General features: G+C 48.0%; 1 protein-coding gene and 3 non-coding genes across 4 annotated transcripts; all 4 read left to right on the top strand.

The window, feature by feature from the left end:
* Window positions 1-133: 133 nt before the first annotated feature.
* Window positions 134-11,788, top strand: RPL3 (ribosomal protein L3). The gene is made up of 10 exons (XM_048834394.2): window positions 134-250; window positions 2,001-2,193; window positions 2,894-3,062; window positions 4,026-4,161; window positions 5,644-5,830; window positions 6,360-6,520; window positions 8,409-8,510; window positions 9,817-9,912; window positions 10,568-10,687; window positions 11,673-11,788. The coding sequence occupies exons 1-10, from the start codon at window positions 248-250 to the stop codon at window positions 11,715-11,717; spliced, it is 1,212 nt and encodes a 403-aa protein (XP_048690351.1). The 5' UTR covers window positions 134-247; the 3' UTR covers window positions 11,718-11,788.
* Window positions 3,979-4,025, top strand: LOC125630711 (small nucleolar RNA U82P). The gene has a single exon (XR_007354763.1). It is a non-coding gene; the product is annotated as a small nucleolar RNA U82P (small nucleolar RNA).
* Window positions 5,995-6,087, top strand: LOC125630706 (small nucleolar RNA U83B). Its single transcript, XR_007354758.1, has one exon. It is a non-coding gene; the product is annotated as a small nucleolar RNA U83B (small nucleolar RNA).
* LOC125630707 (small nucleolar RNA U83B) lies at window positions 11,040-11,132 on the top strand. Its single transcript, XR_007354759.1, has one exon. It is a non-coding gene; the product is annotated as a small nucleolar RNA U83B (small nucleolar RNA).
* Window positions 11,789-25,907: the final 14,119 nt, after the last annotated feature.

Raw genomic sequence — 25,907 nt, 5'->3', positions numbered from 1 at the left:
CCTGAAATGATCCTATTGGCATTAGGAATTCGCTTTCTCAAGAAGTGTGGCCCTAACCATGAGCCATAGCTCCTCGCGCACTGCCGTACGACGGGAGGGGGGAGGAGGAGGGAAAGGATGACGTGTGAACGCGCATGCGTAACGGTGATCGTACGCCCTTACGCAAGGCGCCGTGGAAGCGGCTATAAATAACGTGTGCGCGGCCTACCCGCCCCTTTCTACTAATTCGGTGCGCCTGCCTGGCGGGATGGTAAGTGGCGTTGGGGCGGGCGCGGGGCCGGGTCTCACCATCCCCGGGCATCGCCGCCATCCCGGCCCCGGCCGCCTCCGCTTCTGCCCCCCGATTCCACGGGGGCCCTGCTGGAGGCAGCGCGGGGCCCATTTCTTGGCGGGGAGGGGAGACGGGGCTGGAGAGCGGCCCCCTGACGGGCGGACGGACACTCGCTGCCTGGGCTTGGAGAGCGGGAAGCGGGGGAGGAAGGACTATGACGGCCCGGGGGTGGGGGTGGGGGTGGGGGGGCGGCTGCAGAGCCCCCCCCCCCGAGTTAGAATCGTTTGTAGGCGGCTCTCACACGTGTTAGCTGCCGGCGGGGGTGGGGGAAGGACTGGGGAGAGCCCGCCTGGCACCACGGGACAGCTGGGCTTTGCAGAGCCGCCGCATGGCGTTCTCCGGGCCTCCCGTAACTTCCTGCGGCCTGTTCTACGCCAAGAGCGGGGCGCTGCCTGTAGCGTCTCACTCCTCTTCGGGAGATCGGGGGCTACGGATGGACTGCATGCAGCCCAAAGCTTATTGATGGGGGCTTCAGCTGTGGTTGACTCACTCCCGTCACTCTTTAAAGTGAGGCTTCGCTCTGAAAAGGGACAGGCGGTGGCAGATCTGCCACCTGTATATGTCAAGGTCTGAGATGCTGACTTTAGGGCTAAAATGCGCTTTTGCTGGCTTGACTTTTGCTAGCCTGGCAAGACAGTGCAGTTGAGTGTAAGGTGAAGTCTTGTCTAGCTTGTGTGCCACTAGTATTGCTGAGGGAATTCCAGTTGCAGGGCCAGATCTTCTCAGAGTAATAATGTCTAAAGCTGTTTTGAAGTGTGGGGGGGAGGAGGGGAGTTTGCACAGGTCCAAGTGGCAGCATTTGGTCTTGCAGAGCCTGTTGTTGCTGGTGCTTACAGGCAATTTGCAAGAAACTGGGGATTGCTTGATGAACTTTAAAAGCAACACACTACTAGAGTAGCTGCCCCAAGATAAAGCTAAAAGTTTTAGAATTCAAGAGGGTTTGACTTCTGGAAAACGAGGGCACTGTAGTTAAATTACATGGATCAAGTGAGCCCAGAATTGTCTATTATAGGGCTTCTTGCAGGTTCCTTAAGCATGTAGTGTTTGCCACTATTCCAATAAGGATACTAGATTGGATGGACTATTAGCCTGAGTTGGTCTCACAATTCTTATGATCTTATGTAACCTATCTAGATACTTAAATCTTAGGGTGAGTGTGCAGAGCTGGCAGTTAAGAAAACCTTGTTTTTGTAAGCTAATCACATTTCATCTAAAAGTGATTCCAACAAAGGTAGACCCCATGGAGCAGTTTTTGTCATGTCACTTTTCAGAGTAGAATCACATTTTGCTATTAACTTCTGTAATCTATAAGGATTCCCAGGTGTGTCCATTAATTTTTGCTTTCCCCTTAATAGACATTTAGTTAGAATGGCACTTTGGGTGTTCAGAACCTCATCCTCCAAAAAACCTTTGTATTGTGTCTTTAAATTTTCCTCAGTCGTGAACAAATCTGACACATGTAAGGCCCTGATGTAGTCACCATTCTAAAATGGTAAAACAGAGGAGAGCTGGTGTGGAGGAGAGGAACTTGTAGAAGGCAGGACATACTGGTATGCCTGTGTAATGGCCCCCTCAAAGGGAACAAGAGAGACAGCAACTAGTATGCCATTAGGGGCAAATTAGTCACTCAGGCAACATGAGTGTTAAAAGTATCTCCTTTGTTTTGTAGTCGCACCGTAAGTTCTCAGCTCCCAGACATGGATCCCTGGGCTTTCTGCCCCGCAAACGCAGTCGTCGACATCGGGGCAAAGTGAAGAGCTTTCCCAAGGATGACCCCAGCAAACCCATTCACCTCACTGCCTTTCTTGGGTACAAGTCTGGCATGACCCACATTGTCCGGGAAGTGGACAGGCCTGGATCCAGTATGTATTCTCTGCTGCTCTTGTTATAGGAGGTCACTGTACAGCTTTTTTTCCCTTCACTGAGGCAGTGGGAGGAGACTGTCAGGTTCACATGGGTCCCTGGGTTTGATTCCAGTCTGATTTCTGCCAAGTCCTTGCTGTTCTTTACACTGGCTCCTCGGCTGTTGTTTCCAGTTGCTAGTTATAAAAGCAAGCTCCCAAAGGCTAGTGGATATGTCCTCCTCGCCAGTTCCAGACTTTGTGCCCAGCTGGTGATTGGTGTCTTATTTTACTGTAACGGCTGTTCTTGGGGTGTGTGGGTGACTTGCCAAGGAGCCCCACTGGTAGAGCTGTGTTGTAGCAGGCTACTTATGATGATCTTTTTTCGACGGGCGGACATAAGGAAATCGCTTCTGGCGCTTTTTGCTGACTGTCGAGTCCTGAATGTAGTTCTGTTATCAGCCACCACACAGCTCAATTTGGCTACTCCATTTTACATCACAGGGCCAACCTTGGGTTTAAGTATAGCATCTAGTCACCATTATACCCTTAGGGTGCTTAATAGCTCAGGTGGCTAATCAAGGTCCCCTGGATCCCACTGACTCCAGCTGCGTGAAGACCTTTTAGGGGGTCACTGGCCCCTCCTGATACTTTTGGGGTGGTGGTGGTGGTTCATCTGCTGTGGTGCTAATTGGCACAATGTGTTTTTTGTCCTTCCCAGAGGTGAACAAGAAGGAAGTGGTAGAGGCAGTCACTGTGGTAGAGACTCCTCCCATGGTCATTGTGGGCATCGTGGGCTATGTGCAGACTCCCCGTGGCCTCCGCACCTTCAAGACCATCTTTGCTGAGCACATCAGTGATGAGTGCAAGAGACGCTTCTACAAGAACTGGTAAAAAACATGGAGGGAGGGACCTCAGTCTTTGTTCCTTGCATTGCTGGCTTTGTTGAATGAGTGTAGTGCTATTGTGGTTTTTAGTCTGAACAATTCACTTCAAGGCTCCCACATCACAGCCAGTGGTTGGCCTGTCGGGATCTAGGTGCTAGGCTGAAGTTTTAGTCTGATCACATAATAGTATAAAACCGCAACTGGCTGGAACAGTAATTGCTCACTGCTTGTCAAGTGCTGTTCATGGTGGGGCTTGGGGATCAAGTGAACTGTCTGATGTCTGCATGAACACACTACACATGATGTTTTTTCCTGTGGATGGACATAAGGAAATTGCCTTTGTTGCTTTTCGCTGAGTGTTGAGCATAGTCCTTTTTTCTCAGGGAAGGGGGGGGAGATTTTTTTTTCTTATCACTCTTCCATGCATTGCTGTCATGCCTTCCTATAAGGTCACTCTGACAGTAGGGCTCCAGTGGGGTTGTCAAGTTCTCCTTTGCCTATGGGATTAGGAAGTATTTCTCCTAGATGCTCTTCATGAACTTCCCACACTGCCAAGATATTGGGTATTGCATCGGTGTCCTCTTACGTCAGCTGTAGTCCAGGGTTGAAAGATGTAGGACTTTGTAGACTTGGAAGCAAGACAAGAGCATTTACAGCAGTATTTTAAGGCAACAGATAATCAGCTGATAGGCACTGTCGTGTTGCAGAGCAGTGCTTTGATATTTTGTGAATGTTTTATACTGTGTATATTAATATGCTTTGGATGAATTCATGGCAGCTCCGCTCAGCTCTGGCAGCTCAGCCTCTGTCTGATGAGCTCCAGGCTCCGCTTGCTGGTGGAAAAGATTCCTTAGAAGCTGGCAATGAGCCGAAACCAACTTGGGTGGCAGCTCCTTCCGCTCACCCCTCTTTCGTTGGGGGACTGATGAAGGGCTAAGCCATACCCTCTCTGCTCTGCTCCTGAAGGCACAAGTCCAAGAAGAAGGCCTTCACCAAGTATTGCAAGAAGTGGCAGGATGAGGAGGGCAAAAAGCAGCTAGAGAAGGATTTCAGTAGCATGAAGAAGTACTGCCAGGTTATCCGAGTCATAGCTCACACTCAGGTGAGTGTTCTGACTCCTTCACAAAGAGGGCTCACGCTTTGGGATACAGAGAATCCCCAAGGGCTAGGGTGGTCCTGCCATTCTCTACAGAAACTCACTCCACTGCTGCTCTCATATTCCCTGTTCCCCAAATCTGGTGCTCAGTATTAATACCTAATAGTTATGGAGGGAGTGTAGTCTACTCTACTGGATAGCTCACTGGACTAGGACTCCAAAGACCTGGGTTCTATTCCCAGCTCAGCTACTGTTCTGCTGAGTGAACTTGGGTGAGTCACTTCCCCTCTTGTGCCTCGGTTTCACATCTGTACATGGGGATAATGATACTGAGTTCCATTGTAAAGCACAATATAAAAGCTGGGTATGGTATTATTCTAGACTTCAAAGGCTTATGCAAACGACTAACAAATCCTTGCTGTACCCCTTCAGAGGTAAGGAGCCCCATCCCCATTTTACAGGTGTGAAAACTGAGTTTGGATTGTCTACAGTAACCTGGTGCGTGCACACATGTGTGTATGTAGGCGTGTGTCAGAGCTGGCATTGGAACTTGAGTTCTTGGCCTCCATCCTGTGCTCAGACCAGTAGACCACTTCCTCTCTCTGATTATAGTTACAGTTAGAAATAGGATTGAATGTTTTAGCCTCCTTTCCATGGGGGCCAGAGGATCCCAGGACATCTCCTTCACTTGGTTTTAAAAAATGGATGGCTACTATAGCTTCAGACCAAGGATATGCGGGCAGTGCTCTTCTGTGGAGACCATCAGTGGCTTATATTAATTAGGTCATTGCTAAGCAGTGTGAAACTCTCCTCTCCTTCCCACCCCTGTGTGAGTGCCAAATACTTCCAGACTGAGAAATGTAATAGGATCTCCTGTGTGGGAATAAGTGGAGTAAGCTGTCTGCTCACAAGACTAATATTTAGAGATGGCCTCTTCTGGCAAGCAGCAAAGGGGGGCGTGCAGCTGCTGTCAGCATTTTAATGTCAGTCCCCCTTTTCCCAAATATAGTGTAGAACACTGGGTGTGATGTCACCTTACTTAGGCTGGTACTCAGTCCCAGAGGCTTTGTCTTCAGTCCTTTTTTAAGATCCTCAGCTTGGCGACCAGCTGTAAGGGCGGTGTGAGGCATGTATTACTGCTGCTCTGTGTAAGTTCAAAAACTTCTCTCTCTCCAACAGAAATTGGTTCAATAAAAGATATTACCTAACCCACCTTGTGTCTTTACTGCTTTTCCTCTCATTCCCTTTGGTGATCTGGCTGCCAGAAACGTAGGCTTGTCTACGTGCGTCATTGTACAGTCTTGATAACTCTTCCCCTTACCCCCAGAGCTTCAGTCTTCCATGCATTGTGTATATTGTGACTGGGATACAGCAAAGGTGGAAAAATCCATCAGACCCAGGATGTGCATCTCGGAAAGATAGATTGCACTAGAGATCTCAGCACTTTGCCTGGGTTATAATATAGCTAATGTGAGGTCTGTCTTCCAGATGCGTTTGCTTCCGCTGCGGCAGAAGAAGTCTCACCTGATGGAGATCCAAGTGAATGGTGGCACCATTGCTGAGAAAGTGGATTGGGCCCGGGAGAAGCTGGAACAGCAGGTTCCTGTGTCAACTGTCTTTGGCCAAGATGAGATGATAGATGTGATTGGAGTCACCAAGGGCAAGGGATACAAAGGTAGATGTTATGGCCGCCTCCCTCTTGTTTCCTCAAGGCTTCAGTCTGACCAGAACCCAGAGTTTAGTGGAGAGTTGTTTGTAATCCCCACACACTCTGTTGCCCTGGTACATAGGCCGTGGGTCAGAGGGGTATCTTCAGTGTTGCTCTCACATCAAAAGTGGACTGTTCAATGATGAGGCCATGGAATACGTGCTGGGGACAGCATCCGACATCCATGAGGAATCATTCCATGCTGCCTTCCTTCTGAGAACAGCACCCAGGGAACAGTTTGGGAAAACACGGGCAGCTGTGGGTGGGTTTTCCGCAGAGAGTAGTTATTCCCAACACCCACGCCTAATCGGTACACTGATCTGAATTTCTGTTGGTGTTGCACTGGATACACATTCTCATTACGCAGCAGCCACAAACTGTGTGCATAGTGTCGTCACAGGTTAATGATAAACACCTCTGTAAAAAAGGCACATGCCACAGCTGAGCAGTTATGACAGTCTTATAGTGCTGTAATGTTTTGTTTTTCTTCTTTCAGGGGTCACCAGCCGCTGGCATACCAAAAAGCTGCCCCGCAAGACCCACAGGGGTCTGCGGAAAGTAGCCTGCATTGGTGCTTGGCATCCTGCTCGCGTGGCTTTCTCTGTGGCCCGAGCTGGTCAGAAGGGATACCACCATCGCACAGAAATTAATAAGAAGGTAAGAGTCTGAGATGCATATTGAAGTGTCCTGGACAAACTAGAGTCCTGGTTCCCCCGGATGGATTGTCAAGGTCACTGCAGAATCCTCAAGCAGACTGAAGGTTTCAAACTACAATTCAGGCTTTGTTTGACTAGAGTTGCAGGCCTACAAAGTAATTCAGCATCCCTAGCTTACTGTTACTTACCAACAACATGTAACTTGTTAGTATGTATAGGTGCTTAATGAAAACTGCCAGATCTGCACCCCGCTACTGGTTGGCCCTGTGCTGAAGGGCAGTGGTCTACAGTGAGCTCACTGTGCCTAGGACCAGCACTTAAGCTGCTTTGTTGTATTTTATATTTAGGGCCCTACTAAATTAATGGCTGTGGAAAACCTATCGCAGACCGTAAAATCTGGTCTCCCCTGTGAAATCTGGCTATTGTAAGGGGGTCATGGTATTGCCACCCTTATTTCTGCGCTGCCTTCAGAGCTGGTGCCCCCAGCCATCCAGCTCTGAAGACCGCGTTGCCAACAGTGGCAACACAGAAGTACGGGTGGCATGATATGCGGGAGGGGAGGAATGGCTTTTTGAGTGAGTGACTGCCCAGGGCATTGGGCGGGGTGGTCCCTTCCTCTTCTCCTGCATGGGCTGCTCCCGGGGGCAGGTCAGACCCACCTCCACAGCCAGCACAGAAGTAAATGTGGCACTATCATACCATGCCACCCTCACTTCTGCATTGCTTCTGGTTGTGGCGCAGTTCCCATCCAGCATCTGCCACTCTTAGCTGCCCAGCTCTGAAGGCAGCACCGCCAGCAGCAGCACAGAAGTAAGGGGGGCAGTGCCACGATACTCTCCTCTTCTTTCTGCCCCCTGGACTGGACCTCCATGGTTAAAACTGAAATTTCAGATTTAAATATCGAAACAATGAAATAAAAGATGATTTTTTTTAAATCCCACAACTGTGAAATTTACTAAAATGGACTGTGAATTTGGTAGGGTCCTATTTATGTTTAAACATATCACAGCAAACCAGTTGGAGAAGGAGAGGCTGATGAATGAATAGTCACACCAAAAAAGGAGGAAGAGTTGTCCAGTGAGTAGGACACTTGGATTCTGCTCTCAGCTCTGCCACTGCATGGCTGTGACCTTGGGCAGGTACTGAGGGATGTTTACACAGCAAAGAAAAACCCTGTGGCTGGCTGCATGGCAGCTGGCTTGGGCTTGCAGGGCTTGGGCCCTAGGGCTGTTTTCATTGCTATGTAGACTCATGGGCTTGGGCTGGAGCCCAAGCTCTGGGACCCTCCCGCCTCACAGGGTCCTGAAGCCTGGGCTCCAGCTCAAGCCCACTAGTCTACACAGCAATGAAACAGCCCCGCAGCTTCAGTCCACGTTGGTTGGCACAGGCCAGGTGCAGGTTTTCTTTGCTGTGTAGACATACCCTTAAACTTTTTTCTCCATCCATAAAAATGGGGATAAAGCTACTTTAACGCACTCACATAAAACACGCTGTGATACTATCTTGGTAGGTATTGTTGCTGTTAATAATAAGTTGAAATCTGGAAATTCAGCATAATTGAAATTAAGGGTTTTTTATGAAATGGGTAGGTGGCCAAGAGCCTCTGTACACACCAGTTCTAAGGATGTTAAAATACTTTTGATTTGTTTCTGTTAATAGGGTGCCCTGGTGACAAGTTAAAATGCAGTGACTGAGGCATTGGCTTCATGATAGAGACAATATTTGAGGCTCTTAATTGCTGCCCCTAAACACCAGCCACATTTGTTTTCTACATTTCTGTGTGCTCAACAAATTTCATATGGATTTGAACTGCTGTTTCTGGGTTAGGGTCTTTGCTCCTGTCAAACCATTTGCACATGCAAAATAGCATTCTCCTTTTGTCATCTTAGGTCTACAAGATTGGCCAAGGTTACCAAATCAAGGACGGAAAGCTGATCAAAAACAATGCATCAACTGACTACGATCTGTCAGACAAGAGCATTAACCCTCTGGTGAGTGGCTTTCCAGCTGTTAAAGGTTAAGTGTGTGGAAAGGGTATGGGAATTTAATCCTGGACTGTGAGCTCATAAACCAAACCACTTATTCTAGTCTAGTCAATACGGAAAAGCTCAGGTACTGCAGGAAACAATATTGATTCCTTTGGTTGCATTCTTCTCTATCAATATTACACAAGTATAGTACTGTGGATTGCTGAGCTGTTTGGTTGCAACTTAAGAGAATGGTGTCAACTTAAAAATTACACTTGTCTGTTGTAAAGGCCACAAGGATTGGAGGGAGGACTCAAGCAGGTGTAGGACCAGAAACAACTGGTTCATTGTCTAGATTTCAAGTTTGTGTCCCTTTACCATGGTCCTGATCACTCTTGGGCCTTAGACTCCCCAGGCAAGTTTTTGCAAAAATTGGGCTCCTGTGTTTTCAGCTTGGATAATTCTGTCGGCCTAAAATTCTCAGCTCTTTTCAGCTGGAGAAGCTTTTGATTTGACTTCCATGACAGTGTGCTGTTGCTGTGGATCATTAAATGGTTGCCTTTCAGTAGTGTGCAGCTAGAAGGCCCTCAGAGGCCTCGAACACTGAAGTTTTAGCCAAAAAATTAAAAGAAATGTTCGCCTCTTTAGGCCTGAATATTTTTTTTTTTGGTTCTTGGCTGAAGAGAGAATCAGTGGTAGCTGGGAGATTTCATTTAGGGCAAAGTGGCTAGCCAGGTTGTCGCTCTGGGGAGTCTTAGATAGGAAGCTGAGTAGTGAAGCATTTATAAGTCATGCTGTCTGCCTTAGGGGATGAGCCAGTGTAATGTGCCAGCTCAGTGCAGTGGAAGAGCAAGAGGCAGCCAGGCAGGACAAGTGGAAAGGTGGGGGGGTGGGAAGAGCTAACTGAAAAGTAGCTTGTGGCTTGCTGGGAAAGCATAATCCCTGTGTCAGAGCCCATGACATAGCAGCGTGAAAGGACTAAAATCTCCAGAGGCTGCTCTAGTGAATGCTGGGCTGCCACAGCTCCCTGCGGAGCCATCCAGCAGCACAAAATAGCTGCCGCTCTGGCCACACCTCTTACTTACCTCCTCCGGTCTGCCCTTCATGTCTTGGGCTGCTCAGAGCTCTTGTACCTATGCTTCCAGGGACTCTCCCTTACCCTGGGGGTTTCCCTGGGAGGGAGGTCTGCTGGCCGTGACCCCTTTAGAGCCAGCATGTGTGCTGTGCAGGAACCTCGGCACCCGCAAAATCAGAAGGTACGGTTCAGTTTAGGCCAGTACTTACTGCTACTGCATGGTACTGTGTGTTTAACCATCCTCTCTCTACTCAGGGCGGTTTTGTCCACTATGGGGAAGTGACCAATGATTTTATCATGTTGAAAGGCTGTGTGGTTGGGACCAAGAAGAGAGTCCTAACTCTGCGCAAGGTGAGAAATGCAAGAATATTGGTTCTGCCAGTCTGTGGGAGGGAGCCAGGATTCTCTGTTCTGCCTTGCCGCATGCTTCAAATTAGAGTCCCTTTACCCCAGAACGTTGTCTTGTTTGATAATGGGTAGGGCTTTCCATAGCAAGGTAGAGGAGAAGACTTGGGAAGAGAAAGTGATGCCCTAACAAAGGAGTGCATGCTGCCTAATGCTAGTGCACTGCTCTTCCGAAACGCTTACCAGTGCCACTGCTGGGGCGCTGGGCTAATGGTCTCTCCAGAATGCTACGACCTGCGTTTGGTTGTTAATGAAGGACGCCGATGCGTTTGAGAGCTCATGTGGCTCATGAAGCTTCTCTTGTACAATAGCTTTTCCTTCTGCCTGTTAATGCTAACCTGTGGTGACCACTCCATCCCCCTGTGCTCCTGCCTTGGTTGGTGTGATAACGGAGTGACTTGCCAACACTGTTGTTAGAGCAGCCGGTGTGTTACCAGGCTCTTCAGCTCCTTGCTGTGATGGTGGTTTGGATCATGTATGTTGCCCACAGAAATCTCATTTTAAAATACCCAGTTAAGGCAAATTCTAGCAGGGAATGCAGGTCCTCTGCTGAAAATTGGTGACCTGGGCTGCCACATTTGAACATGTCTCTTCCCCACAGTCCCTGCTTGTGCAGACAAAGCGTCGGGCCCTGGAGAAGATTGACTTGAAGTTTATTGACACAACTTCCAAATTTGGTCACGGCCGCTTCCAGACGGTGGAGGAGAAGAAGGCTTTCATGGTAAGGGCATTGATCCCCTGGAGCTCAGTTTTGTATTGCATACCTTTGTATTGTCTTGCTGCACAAGCATGCATCTGTGCAGACTTGGACAGAGGTGGGTGCCAATGCAGTGTGTTCCCACCGTGAGAACTGCCGTTAATAACTCAGCCATTGGGTCACTGGCACACGTGTACTCACGAAGCACAGCACAGGGGTTTGTTCCAAGGCTGTGTAACTGTCCAGATGAAGTTTGGAATCCTGTGGGAGGTTCATTTTTTCAAGACCCTTGTGATTGTGAACTCATTTCATCTATGTAGCCCTTGTTACCTGGAGCTGGGTGAGGCTTGGGTGCTGCCCCCGCCCCAGCATATGGGCTGTTCGGTGATGAGGCCGTGGAACTAGCACTGGACACAGTATCCGACAGGCATGAGGAGACATTCCATGCTGCCTTCCTTCTGAGCACAGCTCCAGGGAACCGTGCGCAGGTTGCTGCAGGCAGCAGAGCAGGCTCTCTCTGCCCATGGCACACTGAGTATCTGATCTGTCCTTGGTGAGAAACAGCAGATCTCTGGTCCCTTCTTGAACAGTTTTTAATGTGGCAAAAACTGGTTTTGAGTAAGATTTCATCCACCATTTAACACTGCAGGCTTTCAAGAGGTGGAGCTATTTATAAGCTGCTTAGTGCTTTCTCAGGAAGAGGAGGCAGTGATGATGGCTCTAAAGTTAGCTTTGCCACTAGGTGGTGCCAGATTTTATATTTAAACTGTTAATTTGAGATGGTGAATAGCAGTGTAGCTTCACCAGCCTCCATTTCTGCTGCTTGCTTCAAGTTCAGCCACACACTTAAGCTAAGATCTGCACCACAAGTAGGCCTGTGGCCATTGTCTTCATTAGTGGTTCAAAGCAAAGATAATCTTCCACAATGAGGTACTGAGGACGGTGGGGTCTCCAATGCTGGGGAGATGGTCAGTTCTGCTAGGTAACTGCATGTTTGGTTTTTTTGCAGGGACCACTCAAGAAAGATCGTATCGCTAAAGAGGAGACCGCTTAACATCTGGAACAGTCCTGTGCAGCTCTGGGGTCTGCCTCAGACAAATAAAACTATAGATATTTTCAAAAATACCAACCCTCTTGCCTCTTGCTTTATGAATGTCTGGGTAAAATCTGAGATTGCTTTTGCTGTGAATCTTATTCATATTTAGCTTTAGCTGGGTCACCATGGTAACTTGGGGCTTCATGTCCTACCTTCTGCACCATGCTTTCTTTGCAAGAGGGTTCCTGCAGCACAATGAAAATTCTCTCACCACCATGACCCCCCTTCCTTTCCCCAGTCCGTTTTTGTGAGTGTGAACAGGGAGCTGGTATACCAAAAACACAAGCCCTCATGCTCCAGAATGTAATTCATCTTCTTAGGAGGAAATTTCCCCTATAGGGGAAGTTATTCCACGATAGCCTACTTCAGGGTATCTGCACCTGGAAGTGGACTCTGATGGGAACAAGAAACTGGACTAGATGTTACCCTGTTGTGATCTGGTATGGCAACTCTCGTAAACTTAATGCTTGGAGAAAGTACCAAGGCGACAGTCCCTGGAGTTCAGAGTCATCTCTCCATAGAGTGCTCTGCTTCCCTCATATCCTGCCCCCTCCACCACATGCTTTATGCCTGCGTTGAAGGGACCATATCTAGTATGTTTAGTCTCCATGGCACTTAGGTCCCTCAGACTGCTAAGAGGTGAATAAAGCCAGGTGGAGGGCTGCCCTTGGGGAACTAGATTGACCCCCACATTCTTTACGCAGGTCCGCTTTACACTTGTCACTTGTACACTTTTTGAAGGTGCTTTAGTGGGGCAACAGCCAAAGTATTCTGGCTCCCCAGCAGTAACTGGCATGGGAGGGGAGAAGCAGAACAGGCTTCTCCTTACCATGGCTGTTCTCTGTGTATTCCAACCCCTTCCCAGTTGGTTGTTAATCTGAGGGAACCATTCTCCCCTGCATTCTAGAACAGGAAGAGGAGATGCAAAGCTTCCTTGAATTGCAGATTCTTCAAGTCATGCTGATTCCTTGCTAGCTCTGTGTGCCGCATGCAGTTGCCAGAGATTTCCCCTCAGTGATATCCATAGGGCTGGCCCCAGCATCCCCTGGAGCCCTGTGCATGTGTGCTGGGATAAGGGGTGCCACCAGCTCCACATCCTCTTTCTTACCACCCATGTCGGTTGCTTGGAACAACCGTGCTCTTTCAAGGCGTTCCTAACACCACCTGCATCTGTGCTTGTTCCACTGTGACCACTTGCTCTACAAGAGTACAGGTTTCTGCTGCGTTCCTCATGCAGTTACCAATCCTGGATATTTCCAGGGCCATGACATGGTGGTCAATTTATACCTTTGCGTCCCACTACGCCATCACCCAACAGGCCTGTGACTTAGTTTGGGTAGAGCTGTGTTGCAATCAGCATGTCAGTGAGCTCTGAGCCCACCTCTGGGAATACTGCTTGAGTCACCTAGCATGGAATGGACATGAGCAAGCACTCAAAGTGGTTACTGACCTTTGGTAACTGTTGCTCTTCGAGGTGTGTTGCTAATGTCCATGACCTGTCCTCTTACCCTTCTGTCAGTTACCCGCAAGAAGTTTGCGGAGCCAGCAGTGCCCCTTACACTGGCACATGTGTGCAGGGCTCCAGGGGGCACTAGGGCCAGCCCTACAGATACCACTAGGGGAAAAATCTCTGGCAACTGCATGTGCCATGCACACACCTAGCATAGAATGGACATGAGCATCGCATCTTGAAGAACAACAGTTAGAAAAGGCAAGTAACCCTTTTTTAGAAGTGTAGTAACGTCCAGATTTAGAATCTAAAATGAGTTGAAAATCTCTCTACTCAGTGTCTGGACTGGAGTGCCTTGAGTTTCCATGGCAACGGTGGATGTTACTAACACTCAAGTGGGAGCAAGAAGATTTGTCCTGCATCTTCTGTTCTGAAGTGTTAATTATGGCACTGGCTGTTACCAAAGGAGCAGTAGGGAGGTTGGCCTGGCACATTCATATGTATGACAGCAGTTTAATTTTCCTGAATCCCTGCCCCATCCTTGCTTAAAGGCTTTTCCTCCAGACAGACAGGCTGATGCCACAGAAATAGCTTGAGAGAGAGATGTCATTCCATGTTCGTCTGGCTTCCTGATAAATGTGTAACAGGGGACGGGGGGAGGAAGAAAGAGACAGACTGAGCTTTAGATCATTATTCTGACCCTCTGTGTAAGAGCCAAGTGGTATTACTGCGCCACTGAAAATAACCAATTCATCTTGAGTTCTTGGCTGAACACTCCTCTCTCTCCCCCTCCCCCCCACACCCCACTTTGTTTTAAGTCAAGTAAAAGTGCTATGATTGATAGAGAGGGCACTTGTGACAAATCTGGCTTGGTTTCCTGCTGATGGCATAAGTACATGTATTGCATCTAAGAATAAGTACTGTTTATGGGCACCCTCATGACACTGGCTAGGAAAGCACAGGAGCTTTCAGTGATGGGGGCCATACAAGTGCTGAGATCTAGTCTCCTGCTTCAGGGCATAAACTGATCACTGTCAAAGGTCAGAAATTTTCCTTCCTGCCTGTAGCCCATATAGAGGAAATAATGGATTACTACTTCCTCTGACGTATCCAGCAGTGGCCACAACTGAAGGTACTGCATAGTTAAGCCACTGGCTCCATCCAATCTTGAATGACACGAATAACTGCTCTTGGTAGACCTGATGTAGCAACTGTTCCTGTTAAAATGAAAAGAGTGTGAAAGGGAGAGATTTGGGACCCTGTATGTGGCTTAGAAACTTGCCGCTGCTCAGGTAAGGTGACGCCAACAATGGCGGGATAAAATGGGCTTTTCCTTCTTTAAAAGAAACTGCAAGGTTACAAAATTCTACTTCAGGCCCTGAGCAAGTGAAATTGACATTGCCAAGGGTCAAGCAAGAGCAGAGCAATGGAGGGAGAAGGGCTTTTCAGTCCAACTTCTGCCACCTGTTTAATCTCATTGACAAACAGCCTTGAGAGAATGTCTGTTAAAGGTTCAGCATCCACACTGGGTGGGGGGGGTGTTCACAGATTAGATTGATATAGATATAGGGGGTGAGAGGCCATTATACATTTGTGAGACCTCAGTTCTAGCAAAATCAGGGGAGACCAGAGTTGACATCAAATTCCTGATTCTTTTTTCTATGCGGGTTTTAAATTATATCTACTCAGGCCTTCCTCTTAAGCAAAAAGCCCCAAGCTCAATTTTTAAAATCCTTTGCGGCTCCCTTTTAAGCCTGTTCCTCAAGCGGCACTTTAAGGACAAAGGTGTAATGGCCAGATGTGCCACAAGATGGTGATCTTCCCTCTGGAGCTGAATACGGTAATTATGCCTGTGGTGATGGCACTTCTTAGAGGAATTTGACAGTAGGGGAGGCTGTGGCCTGTTAAATGCCCAGTGTGGGTGCATGGGTTCCTTACTAGAGCCTGGGGCAACGGGGAGTTAGGGCTGGGCGGCAGCAGGCTGAGGGTTCACTTGACCTCTCTGTGGCCATTTCTCCCTCTGTAAAATGGGGAGAAGATGTTTCCCTGCCTGCCATGCTTTAAAGCTGTTTGGGATGCTCATGCCTTAGAAGTGCGGGGTAAGCTAAACAGTGAGAGGTTTGAGGCAAACTAGAATGTGCTACTTGAGAATTAAGTGGGCCAGCAGGCAGTCTGCGGGCTCAGTGCATGGGCTTGTCTAGCAGCGCGCTCTCCCCTCACTCTTCCTTGTCCTGCAGTAAAGGCTGCCTCCTGTGTTTAGAACACAGTCTCCACAGCAACAGGCCACAATCAATTGAGGTCACAGATCAGGGCTACTCTGGGCTCAGCCTGGAGGAGACTTGGCTGTGAAGACAATAAATGGTTTCTAAAACCTAAAGCTTGGAGAACTGGCAAGCAGGGCAGAAACTAGCTTGGTTTTGTGTGTGTTGCAAGGTGCTGTTCTCATATTAAATGTTCTGTTATGCAAGTCCCTCTTAAAACAAATGAATGCTTGGTCCTTCTGAGGCTCTCCAAGTACCTTACCCACATTGATTAAACTTCTGCCCCTGTGAAACAGGCAGGGTTATCTACATTGAATATAGGGGGGAGTTGAGGCAGAGCTTCCCCCTACATAAATCACTTGCAAAAGATCTGACAGTCTGGTAAAGCTAGGAATACAGCCTGGCCTCCAAACTGCCAGCCCTTTCCGTCAATCACTGGACATTGCTTTCCCTCTGTTCTGAGGGCAGTGGGAATCCAGACCCTGGGGCACAAGGCCTGGAATTCACACTTCCGCTCTGAGGCCGGTGGAGCCCACAGACCCAGGACACAAGTATTGGAATCCATGCTGCCCGCCTGCAGGCAGAGCAGGAATCGCAGTGCGGAACATCTTGGACTGCTCCAGGAAGGGGCTACAAGTGCATTTTTATCGTCTTGCTGAGGCACATCTGGGCAGGAGCTGCCTGTTTTCAAGCTCTTCCCCTTCTTAGAGATGAATCAAAAAGCAGCTGCAAATCTCTAAGGAAGACAAAAAACGTCTGAGGATGCCTTGGGGGCAAGAGCGGGTTCAGGTTTGAGGTCTTGGCTCCCACAATTAGCTTCACGAGTGGCCCAGCTGATGTTCTTGCATTTCGCCCAGGCCTCTGCCTTTGATCAAGCGACAGGTGGAGAGCTTCAAATATGCTTAATGTGGAAGGGGAGCTTATTAACATGCCCAAGGGGGATGAAGCTGGGTTCACACGGCATGTGGCTGTTTTCTAGCACAGGTTTAACCCAAAATGAATATTTAACACACTGCTTTTTGTAGTTTGGTTTGAAAGTGCTGCTCCTCAGTCCCCTTCACTGCTAGGTATATTATGGTAGACCCTCCTCAGCTCATCCCCCATTGTATTGGGCACTGCACAAGCTGAAATGAGAGACGGGCTCTGTCTCTGAACTCAGATTTTGTAAGTCTCAGGCCAGTGCCTTAACCACATGATCATCTGTCCGCTGTTCACCTGCTCCCTCTGCACCCCCAGTTCTCCATCATCACATTCACTGGCTTCCCATCACCCCCGACCCACTTGCTTTTCAGGCTTATCTGCAGATCGGCTCCAGATCTGGCTCTGTGGCTCCACCCTGCCCTTTCTGAGTTGGTCTCCATCTGCTCTGTCCTCCTTCCTATTTGTATTTGTCATTTTTAGTTGTGCTGTCACTGTCTGGAAACTCCCCCCCTGCAAAGTCATTGCTTGGTCTCTTTAATCGTGCCTAAGTTTCTCTGTAATTCATTATCATGATTTCTTTTTTTAAAAGGAAGCAAATTACTCAGTAGGGTACAAAAATAGGATTACACATTACCATCTGCAATTGTGCTAGGATAAAAGTGTCTAAGGGACATCAACCCACACGCTTGGCAATCTACTAACTACTGTCCCTGGCATGAGGAAGCAGCTCCCCCAATAAGCATAACTTAAGTGTCCTTTGTGGCAGTTTTACACCTTGCCTCTGAAATGGCAACTGCTACTGGCCATTACTGGCAATGGGATACTGGCTTAGCCAGACCACTGGTTTGATCCTGTATAGCAGTTGCTATCAATTCGGTGACATGTTTTGGGGCTACTGTGTGCATGTGAAAACTCTATACAAAGGACTGCGTGGCAAGCTCTGCGGGGTCCAGTCCTGTTCTTGTGGAAGCCTCCGTCCAGCTGCACTAATAGCTCTGTGGGATGTGGACCCTGGCACATGGTGTCAATCATTCTGACAACCCCTGGGAGAGTGTTGGCACATGGACATTCTCCGGTAAGGCATGGTCACTGGGCAGGTGTTAGAGTGGAACTGAGGTGCCCCCAAGGAAGGTGCACAGGGTGCAGATTATCTGTACTGTCCCTTGCTATTGCTCAGTTGGAGTATGGAAAACTAAACGGGCTCCCCACCGCCCCCCAGCAAGGATATTTTGCTCAGGTACTGGTGTTTCCCATTAGCTAACACTACCTGTTCCATGTTAGACCTGGGAAAGGGCCCTGAACATTTGCCATGATGATCTGACAGAAATTGTGGCCTTGAGGTGGACAGGAGAAGCTGAAGGATGCTCCTTGGGTTCCTAAGTCCATCTTGATCACAGGGTACGTTGCACGTGTGAGTAGCTGAAACACCCGAGCTGGGAGGAACTGCCACAAGGCTTCACTGACTCAGCAACATTGGCTCCAACTTGGGCAAGAATCACCAGGAGGAAGGAAGGTGCAGCTCCACTGCCTTCAGCTGGCTCGTTCTGACGCAGCAGTTGGTTGGCTTAGAGGGCAGCTTTTTCCTTGGCTTAGAAGGTTTCCATTCTGTTCAGATTGAGTCAAATCCATGCGGGGTGGGTGTGTGATAGCAGTTGGGTAGAGCAAAATAGGGATGGACATTGGAAATTACACATGGTGCTCTGCTAAACACAGTGCTGTCCTGCCCTGCTAGTCCACTCCTACGTGTGCCTTCTATAGCTATACCAATGCACCTCACTCCAGATCTGCAGTGTCTTGTTCTGTTCTTCTCTTGGGGTCCCTACATGCAGCTCTGTTTCATAGAATCATAGAAGATTAGGGTTGGAAGAGACCTCAGGAGGTCATCTAGTCCAGCCCCTTGCTCAAACAGGACCAATCCCCAGCTAAATCATCCCAGCCAGGGCTTTGTCAAGCCAGGCCTTAAAAACCTCTCAGGATGGAGATTCCACCACCTCTTGAGGTAACCCATTCCAGTGCTTCACCACCCTCCAAGTGAAATAGTGTTTCCTAATATCCAACCTAGACCTCCCCCACTGCAACTTGAGACCATTGCTCCTTGTTCTGTCCTCTGCCACCACTGAGAACAGCTGAGCTCCATCCTCTTTGAAATCCCCCTTGAGGTAGTTGAAGGCTGCTGTCAAATCCCCCTTCACTCTTCTCTTCTGCAGACTAAATAATTCCAGTTCCCTCAGCCTCTCCTCGTAAATCATGTGCCCCAGCCTCCTAATCATTTTCGTTGCCCTCCGCTGGACTCTCTCCAATTTGTCCACTCCCTTCAGTAGTGGGGGGCTCAAAACTGGACACAGTACTCCAGGTGTGGCCTCACCAGTGCCGAATAGAGGGGGGGGTTTCAGCTTGTGGAGGTGACCTGCACTCACCTGCTATAAGCCAGTGTGGGTTGGGGGAGTATCTCCCTCTACTAGGTGAAGCTCTGTCATTTGTGACGAAGGTCTGTCTACCAACCACAAAGGAGGTGGCTCTTGTGTATTTGTGTGTGTGTGTGTTTGACTCCCACTGGCATGCCATTACCCGCTATGGACCTTGGCTTGGTTTGAGAACCACGTAGGTTATGGTAGTTCCCATGACTTTTGGGGAAGTCTTTCCCCTTCCCCCACTGCACTGTTGAATCATGTGTTTTTTCAGCAGTCATCAGCAAACTGTGGTGAGCGTTAAATTTAGCTTGTGCTGTACCCGTAACTTCCTCGAAATGCCACAATGACATTTCCTGCCTGAGCTGAGTTTTCAGGGCAAGCAGGGGTTTCCTCTGGCTTTGAATTGGGAGGAGAGGAGACTCTAGAGATGGAAACCTCACCTGGTTTTCTTCCCTCTTGCCCATGCCAAAGGCAGCTACAGGGCAGGACTCTAGGTGCTCTGTGGCAAGCTCGAGCTCAACTCTGTGCCAAGCCCTTGGGGTTCTGCAGTGCTGCCACTCAGTGCATCACATGTTCTGCGGCAGATTCAGCTGCATTCCAAACCAGAGGATTTTACCCAAGTTGGTTTCGAAATGAGTAACAGGCTCAGTGCAGCAGCCCCATGTTCTTCGCAGTGTGCTGCAATATCTTGCACCAACATGAAACTGCACTGTGGAAGCTGTCCAGGGAGGGCGGAAGTTGGAGGTTTTGACACTGAGCTAGAAAGGTGCGGGCGGTGGGATCAGTGTTTGGCACCTTGGAAAAAGTTGAAGCTTTTATTGCACTAGGGTGAGGATGTAGCTCCTCAATTCCTATCATGTACAGGCAGGTTCAGAAGTGACTGTACATTCTGAGGAGAGGGTTTGAACTCTTTGTTCCCCAGCAAACCCTGAAAGTCATCAGCTGTCCTAATAGTCATAGCGAGCAGATCGAGGGACGTGATCGTTCCCCTCTATTCGACATTGGTGAGGCCTCATCTGGAGTACTGTGTCCAGTTTTGGGCCCCACACTACAAGAAGGATGTGGATAAATTGGAGAGAGTCCAGCGAAGGGCAACAAAAATGATTAGGGGACTGGAACATATGACTTATGAGGAGAGGCTGAGGGAGCTGGGATTGTTTAGTCTGCAGAAGAGAAGAATGAGGGGGGATTTGATAGCTGCTTTCAACTACCTGAAAGGGGGTTCCAAAGAGGATGGCTCTAGACTGTTCTCAATGGTAGCAGATGACAGAACGAGGAGTAATGGTCTCAAGTTGCAGTGGGGGAGGTTTAGATTGGATATTAGGAAAAACTTTTTCACTATGAGGGTGGTGAAACACTGGAATGCGTTACCTAGGGAGGTGGTAGAATCTCCTTCCTTAGAGGTTTTTAAGGTCAGGCTTGACAAAGCCCTGGCTGGGATGATTTAACTGGGAATTGGTCCTGCTTCGAGCAGGGGGTTGGACTAGATGACCTTCTGGGGTCCCTTCCAACCCTGATATTCTATGATATTCTAGTCTCTGCATCTAGTAACAATAAGAAAATTAATTGGATGTATATGCTTATATACCTGTTGTGAAAAAGTTAAAATATTTATATTTAAATTACAACATTCGGCTCCAGAGCAAATGCCCTATAGAGAGAACTACTTCTCAAAGCTATTGTTTCGGATGGTCTGCAGATTCAGGCAGCCAATACGGCATCGATTTACACCTGGTTCTCCTTTTGAAGGATTTCTCTGCAACCGTAAGTGGTAGAGCCGAAAGAAAGAAAGAAAGAAAGAAAGAAAGAAAGAAAGAAGCTGAGATTCTGTGGCACAAGTCTGCCGCTGTGAAATTGCTTAACTTGGTGATAGAGGCTTCCCCTACAGAAGAGTAGTTCTCTACCAAATACTGAAGAGGTAATTTTCCACACTGTGGTCATCACAATCTCTGTGTTATCCAGCATCCTTACCTGAAATCTGGATCAAAATAAATGTTCTATTTTGGCCCAAGCAGTTAGCCAGTATTCAGGACCATGCATGTTGCTTCCATTAAGAGGAGTAATCAATCATATGAGTCAGATATAATCTTTGTGGTTAATCCTGGTTATTTGCAAAGAACACAAAGTTCTGTTTTCCTGAACACAGGAGAATCACACAACAGCAGGCAATTTCCTTGCCTCAAAATTCCCAAGCCTGCCCTCTAGAAAACTCTGTGCCTAAGAAGTTCTGTCCCTTTGCTTCCTCTCAGAGTCACAATCTCACCTGCTTCTCTGGCCTTCTGCCTCCGACACACACAGACAAACAAACCTAATCTCTAAACCCCTTTGCAATCAGGGAAACTTCTGTTAATCTACGTGAGTTAATTTTTGCACAGGCCTTGCCATGTGGCTCATAGCCTTGGGTGTAGCTTCTACTGTTTCTGGCTATCCCACTACAAAAAGGTGCTTAATTGTTCTCTCCATTTACCCTGAAAAAAGGAATGCTTAGCACACCCATTGATTTTAACCAGGTCTGTGATCACCTCTGATGGCAGCCCTTAACAACTTGCAGCAAAACAGGAGGCTTTTATGAAACTCCAGTTTGGCAATGTTTTCAGCTATGCTCCATGCCCTTAATAAAACAGGGGTCTTTCTATGCAGCCATGCAGAGCCTCAAGAGCTCTCTTTGAGTCCTGATGTCTCAGCAAAACTCCTTCACTATCTTACAACAAAAAAACTTCAAATCCAGACTCCAGCGAGAAACTGCTGAATTGGAATTCATTTGCAAATTGGATACTATTAATTTAGGCTTAAATAGAGACTAGAAGTGGCTAAGTCATTATGCAAGGTAGCCTATTTCCCCTTGTTTTTTTCTACCCCCCCCCCCGACATTCTGGTTAAACTTGGATTTATGCTGGAAATGGCCCACCTTGATTATCATGCACGTTGTAAGGAGAGTGGTCAGTTTGGATGAGCTATTGCCAGCAGGAGAGTGAGCTTGTGTGTGTGTGGGGGGGGGGTGAGAAAACCTGGATTTGTGCTGGAAATGGCCCACCTTGATTATCATACACATTTTAAAGAGAGTGGTCATTTTGGATGGGCTATTACCAGCAGGAGAGTGAGTTTGTGGGGGGTGGAGGGTGAGAAAACCTGGATTTGTGCTGGAAATGGCCCAACTTGATGATCACTTTAGATAAGCTATTACCAGCAGGAGAGTGGGGTGGGAGGAGGTATTGTTTCATGGTCTCTGTGTATATATAATGTCTTCTGCAGTTTCCACAGTATGCATCCGATGAAGTGAGCTGTAGCTCAGGAAAGCTCATGCTCAAATAAATTGGTTAGTCTCTAAGGTGCCACAAGTAATCTCCTTCCTTGGAAGTTTTTAAGGTCAGGCTTGACAAAGCCCTGGCTGGGATGATTTAATTGGGGATGGGTCCTGCTTTTGAGCAGGGGGTTGGACTAGATGACCTCCTGAGGTCCCTTCCAATCCTGATATTCTATGATTCTAAGTACTCCTTTTCTTTTTGCGAATACAGACTAACACGGCTGTTACTCTGAATCCTTCTAGTCAATGCTCCTGACCCCAGCTGTTTCTCCCAGCAAGTGATTGTGAATATTCTTCTCCTACAGGAGAGGGGCTGAGCATGCTGCTTCCATTGCGCTCTCAGCCCTCTCTGTGCTTCTTGGCGTGAAGGGACGTTAAGGGGAACTACTCTCTGATATAGTAGTTTAATGTGGCTTGCCAGGCGTCTCCTGCCTGTTCCTGCAGCTGTAAACAGCCCAGCGCCCTGACATCAGTGATGAGGCCCAAAACATCAATGTGACTTTCTAAGGTTTTTGGGGGGAGAGGGGTTGCCTTTGTCCAAGAAGGGAATTTCCCAGCCTTGTTCTCTACCTCTTCTAGGTTTCATTTTATAACACCAGTGGGTGAGTGGAAACACGAGGCTGATGGGAAGCGACAGAAGGGGAACACAAGACGTCAAAAGTCATGTCCAACTTCCTCAGAGGGACTTAAATATTAAAAGTGAAGCACAAACTCAACAGCCACCAAAACTGCCTTTCATGCTAAAACAGCCACAAAACAATTGTTTGCTTTCTTTTTAAAGGAGAGAGAGTAACCCAGTTTGGGTAGCAGGACTGTCTTTCTTTAAGCTGCCTATCTTGGCCCCTTGTCAAAATTATAACACTTTGCTTGGCCACTGGGGCTCTCAAAGCCCTTAATACAAGCCCCGTGTGCATCATTTCATAGCTGAGTAAACTGAGGCACTGAGCAGTTAAGTTTTCACTGATTTTGGGTGCTTCAATATTTGGGAGTCTGACTTGACACACAGAGCTTTTTCTGGGGTGCTAAGGACTCTGAGCTGGAGAGCAGCTCAGCAACTCTGAAATATCAGGCCTTATGTGCCTCTTGTCATGCCACTTTGGGCTATAATCTTTTATGTGGTAGGTAGGCTCAGACCAAGCTACTACTTGGGTGGGAGAACGTCAAGGAAAACCCAGGGCTGACTCCAAACAGGGGCTGCTGTTGCTTCTGAACCAATGCCCCTGTCAAGGTTCCTCCCCCACTCTGAACTCTAGGGTACAGATGTGGGGACCTGCATGAAAAAACCCCCTAAGCTTATCTTTACCAGCTTAGGTCAAAACTTCCCCAAGGTACAAAATATTACACCCGTTATCCTTGGAATGGCCGCTACCACCACCAAACTAATACTGGTTACTGGGGAAGAGCTGTTTGGACGCGTCTTTCCCCCCAAAATACTTCCCCAAAACCTTGCACCCCACTTCCTGGACAAGGTTTGGTAAAAAGCCTCACCAATTTGCCTAGGTGACTACAGACCCAGACCCTTGGATCTTAAGAACAATGAACAATCCTCCCAACACTTGCACCCCCCCTTTCCTGGGAAATGTTGGATAAAAAGCCTCACCAATTTGCATAGGTGACCACAGACCCAAACCCTTGGATCTGAGAACAATGAAAAAGCATTCAGTGTTTTACAAGAAGACTTTTAATAAAAATAGCAGTAAATAGAAATAAAGAAATCCCCCCTGTAAAATCAGGATGGTAGATATCTTACAGGGTAATTAGATTCAAAACATAGAGAACCCCTCTAGGCAAAACCTTAAGTTACAAAAAAAGTACACAGACAGAAATAGTTATTCTATTCAGCACAATGCTTTTCTCAGCCATTTAAAGAAATCATAATCTAACACATACCTAGCTAGATTACTTACTAAAAGTTCTAAGACTCCATTCCTGTTCTGTCCCTGGCAAGAAGCAACAGACAGACCCCTTTGTCCCTCTCCCTCCTCCCAGCTTTTGAAAGTATCTTGTCTCCTCATTGGTCATTTTGGTCAGGTGCCAGCGAGGTTACCTTTAGCTTCTTAACCCTTTACAGGTGAGAGGAGCTTTCCCCTGGCCAGGAGGGATTTCAAAGGGGTTTACCCTTCCCTTTATATTTATGACACGCCCCCCAAATCTCAGCTAGGGTGAAACACTGGCTGGGATTTCTTCCTGGAGCTCTAGGAAAACAGAGTTAATAAGACACATGCATCTCTAAATATACTACCAAGTACATAAAGACTAACAATATTTTCCACATCTCAAGGACGATTTTAACCAGTTGATTCTGGGAAACTTTCACGGGAGAGTGCATCAGCCACTTTGTTAGAAGCTCCTGAGATGTGTTGGATGTCGAAATCAAAATCTTGGAGAGCTAAACTCCACCGAAGAAGTTTTTTGTTAGTTTCTTTGACGGTGTGAAGCCCTTCAGTGCAACATGGTCAGTTTGCAGGTGGAAACGCCGTCCCCAAACATATGGGCGTAGCTTTTCCAGAGCGTAGACAATGGTGTAACATTCTTTTTCCGTGACTGACCAGTTGCTTTCCCTCTCAGACAGTTTTTTGCTGAGAAACACTACAGGGTGGAATTCTTGATCAGGTCCTTTCTGCATTAAAACTGCTCCCACACCACGCTCGGATGCATCTGTGGTTACTAGGAACGGTTTGTCAAAGTCTGGGGCCCTTAGTACAGGGTCAGACATGAGTGTCGCTTTAAGCTTGTTAAAGGCCTTCTGACACTTTCCGGTCCACTGAACAGCATTTGGCTGTTTCTTTTTGGTTAGGTCTGTCAGTGGGGCAGCGATTTGGCTGTAGTGCGGTACAAATCGTCTGTAATAACCAGCCAAGCCTAAGAAGGATTGAACCTGTTTCTTTGACTTTGGGACAGGCCACTTTTGGATAGCATCCACTTTGGCCTGTAGGGGGCTGATAGTTCCTTGACCCACCTGGTGTCCAAGGTAAGTCACTCTGTTTAGGCCTATTTGACACTTCTTAGCCTTAACAGTTAGTCCTGCCTCCCTTATGCGCTCAAGGACTTTTTGTAGATGTTCCAGGTGGTCTGCCCAGGAATCCGAAAATATGGCCACGTCGTCAAGGTAGGCGACTGCATATTCTCCTAATCCCGCTAGGAGACCATCTACAAGTCTTTGGAAAGTGGCGGGTGCATTTCGCAGCCCGAAAGGGAGTACATTAAATTCATACAGCCCGAGATGTGTGATGAAGGCTGACCTTTCCTTGGCAGATTCATCTAGCGGTACCTGCCAGTACCCCTTGGTTAAGTCCAAGGTAGAGATGAACTGGGCCCGTCCCAGTTTCTCTAATAGTTCATCTGTGCGTGGCATTGGATAGTTGTCTGGGCGAGTTACAGCATTTATCTTACGGTAGTCCACGCAAAAACGTATTTCCCCATCTGGTTTGGGAACTAGAACCACTGGAGATGCCCATGCACTTTCAGAGGGGCGGATTACCCCCATCTGTAACATATCCTGGATCTCCCGTTCTATAGCAGTTTTAGCTTGAGGAGACACCCGGTAAGGTTGGACCCTAATTGGGTGAGCATTACCTGTGTCAATGGAGTGGTATGCCCGTTCAGTCAGTCCTGGGGTGGCTGAGAACGTTGGCGCGTAGCTAGTGCAAAGCTCCTGGATCTGCTGTCGCTGCATACGCCCAAGGGTCATGGAGAGGTTCACCTCTTCCACACCACCAGCACATTTCCCTTCGTAGTAAACACCTTCAGGCCACTCAGCGTCATCTCCTCCCTGGGCTGTAAACTGACAAACCTTTAATT

This window comes from Caretta caretta, chromosome 1 (genome assembly GCF_965140235.1).
Source record: "Caretta caretta isolate rCarCar2 chromosome 1, rCarCar1.hap1, whole genome shotgun sequence".
NCBI lineage: Eukaryota > Metazoa > Chordata > Testudines > Cheloniidae > Caretta > Caretta caretta.
This window is presented reverse-complemented; position numbering and strand designations above follow the sequence as displayed.

Excerpts from the sequence above, each read along its gene's own strand:
- RPL3 (XM_048834394.2), top strand. Across the intron at positions 2,194-2,893 it reads AGTGGACAGGCCTGGATCCA|AGGTGAACAAGAAGGAAGTG; the intron begins GTATGTATTCTC and ends TGTCCTTCCCAG. Across the intron at positions 6,521-8,408 it reads GCACAGAAATTAATAAGAAG|GTCTACAAGATTGGCCAAGG; the intron begins GTAAGAGTCTGA and ends TTGTCATCTTAG.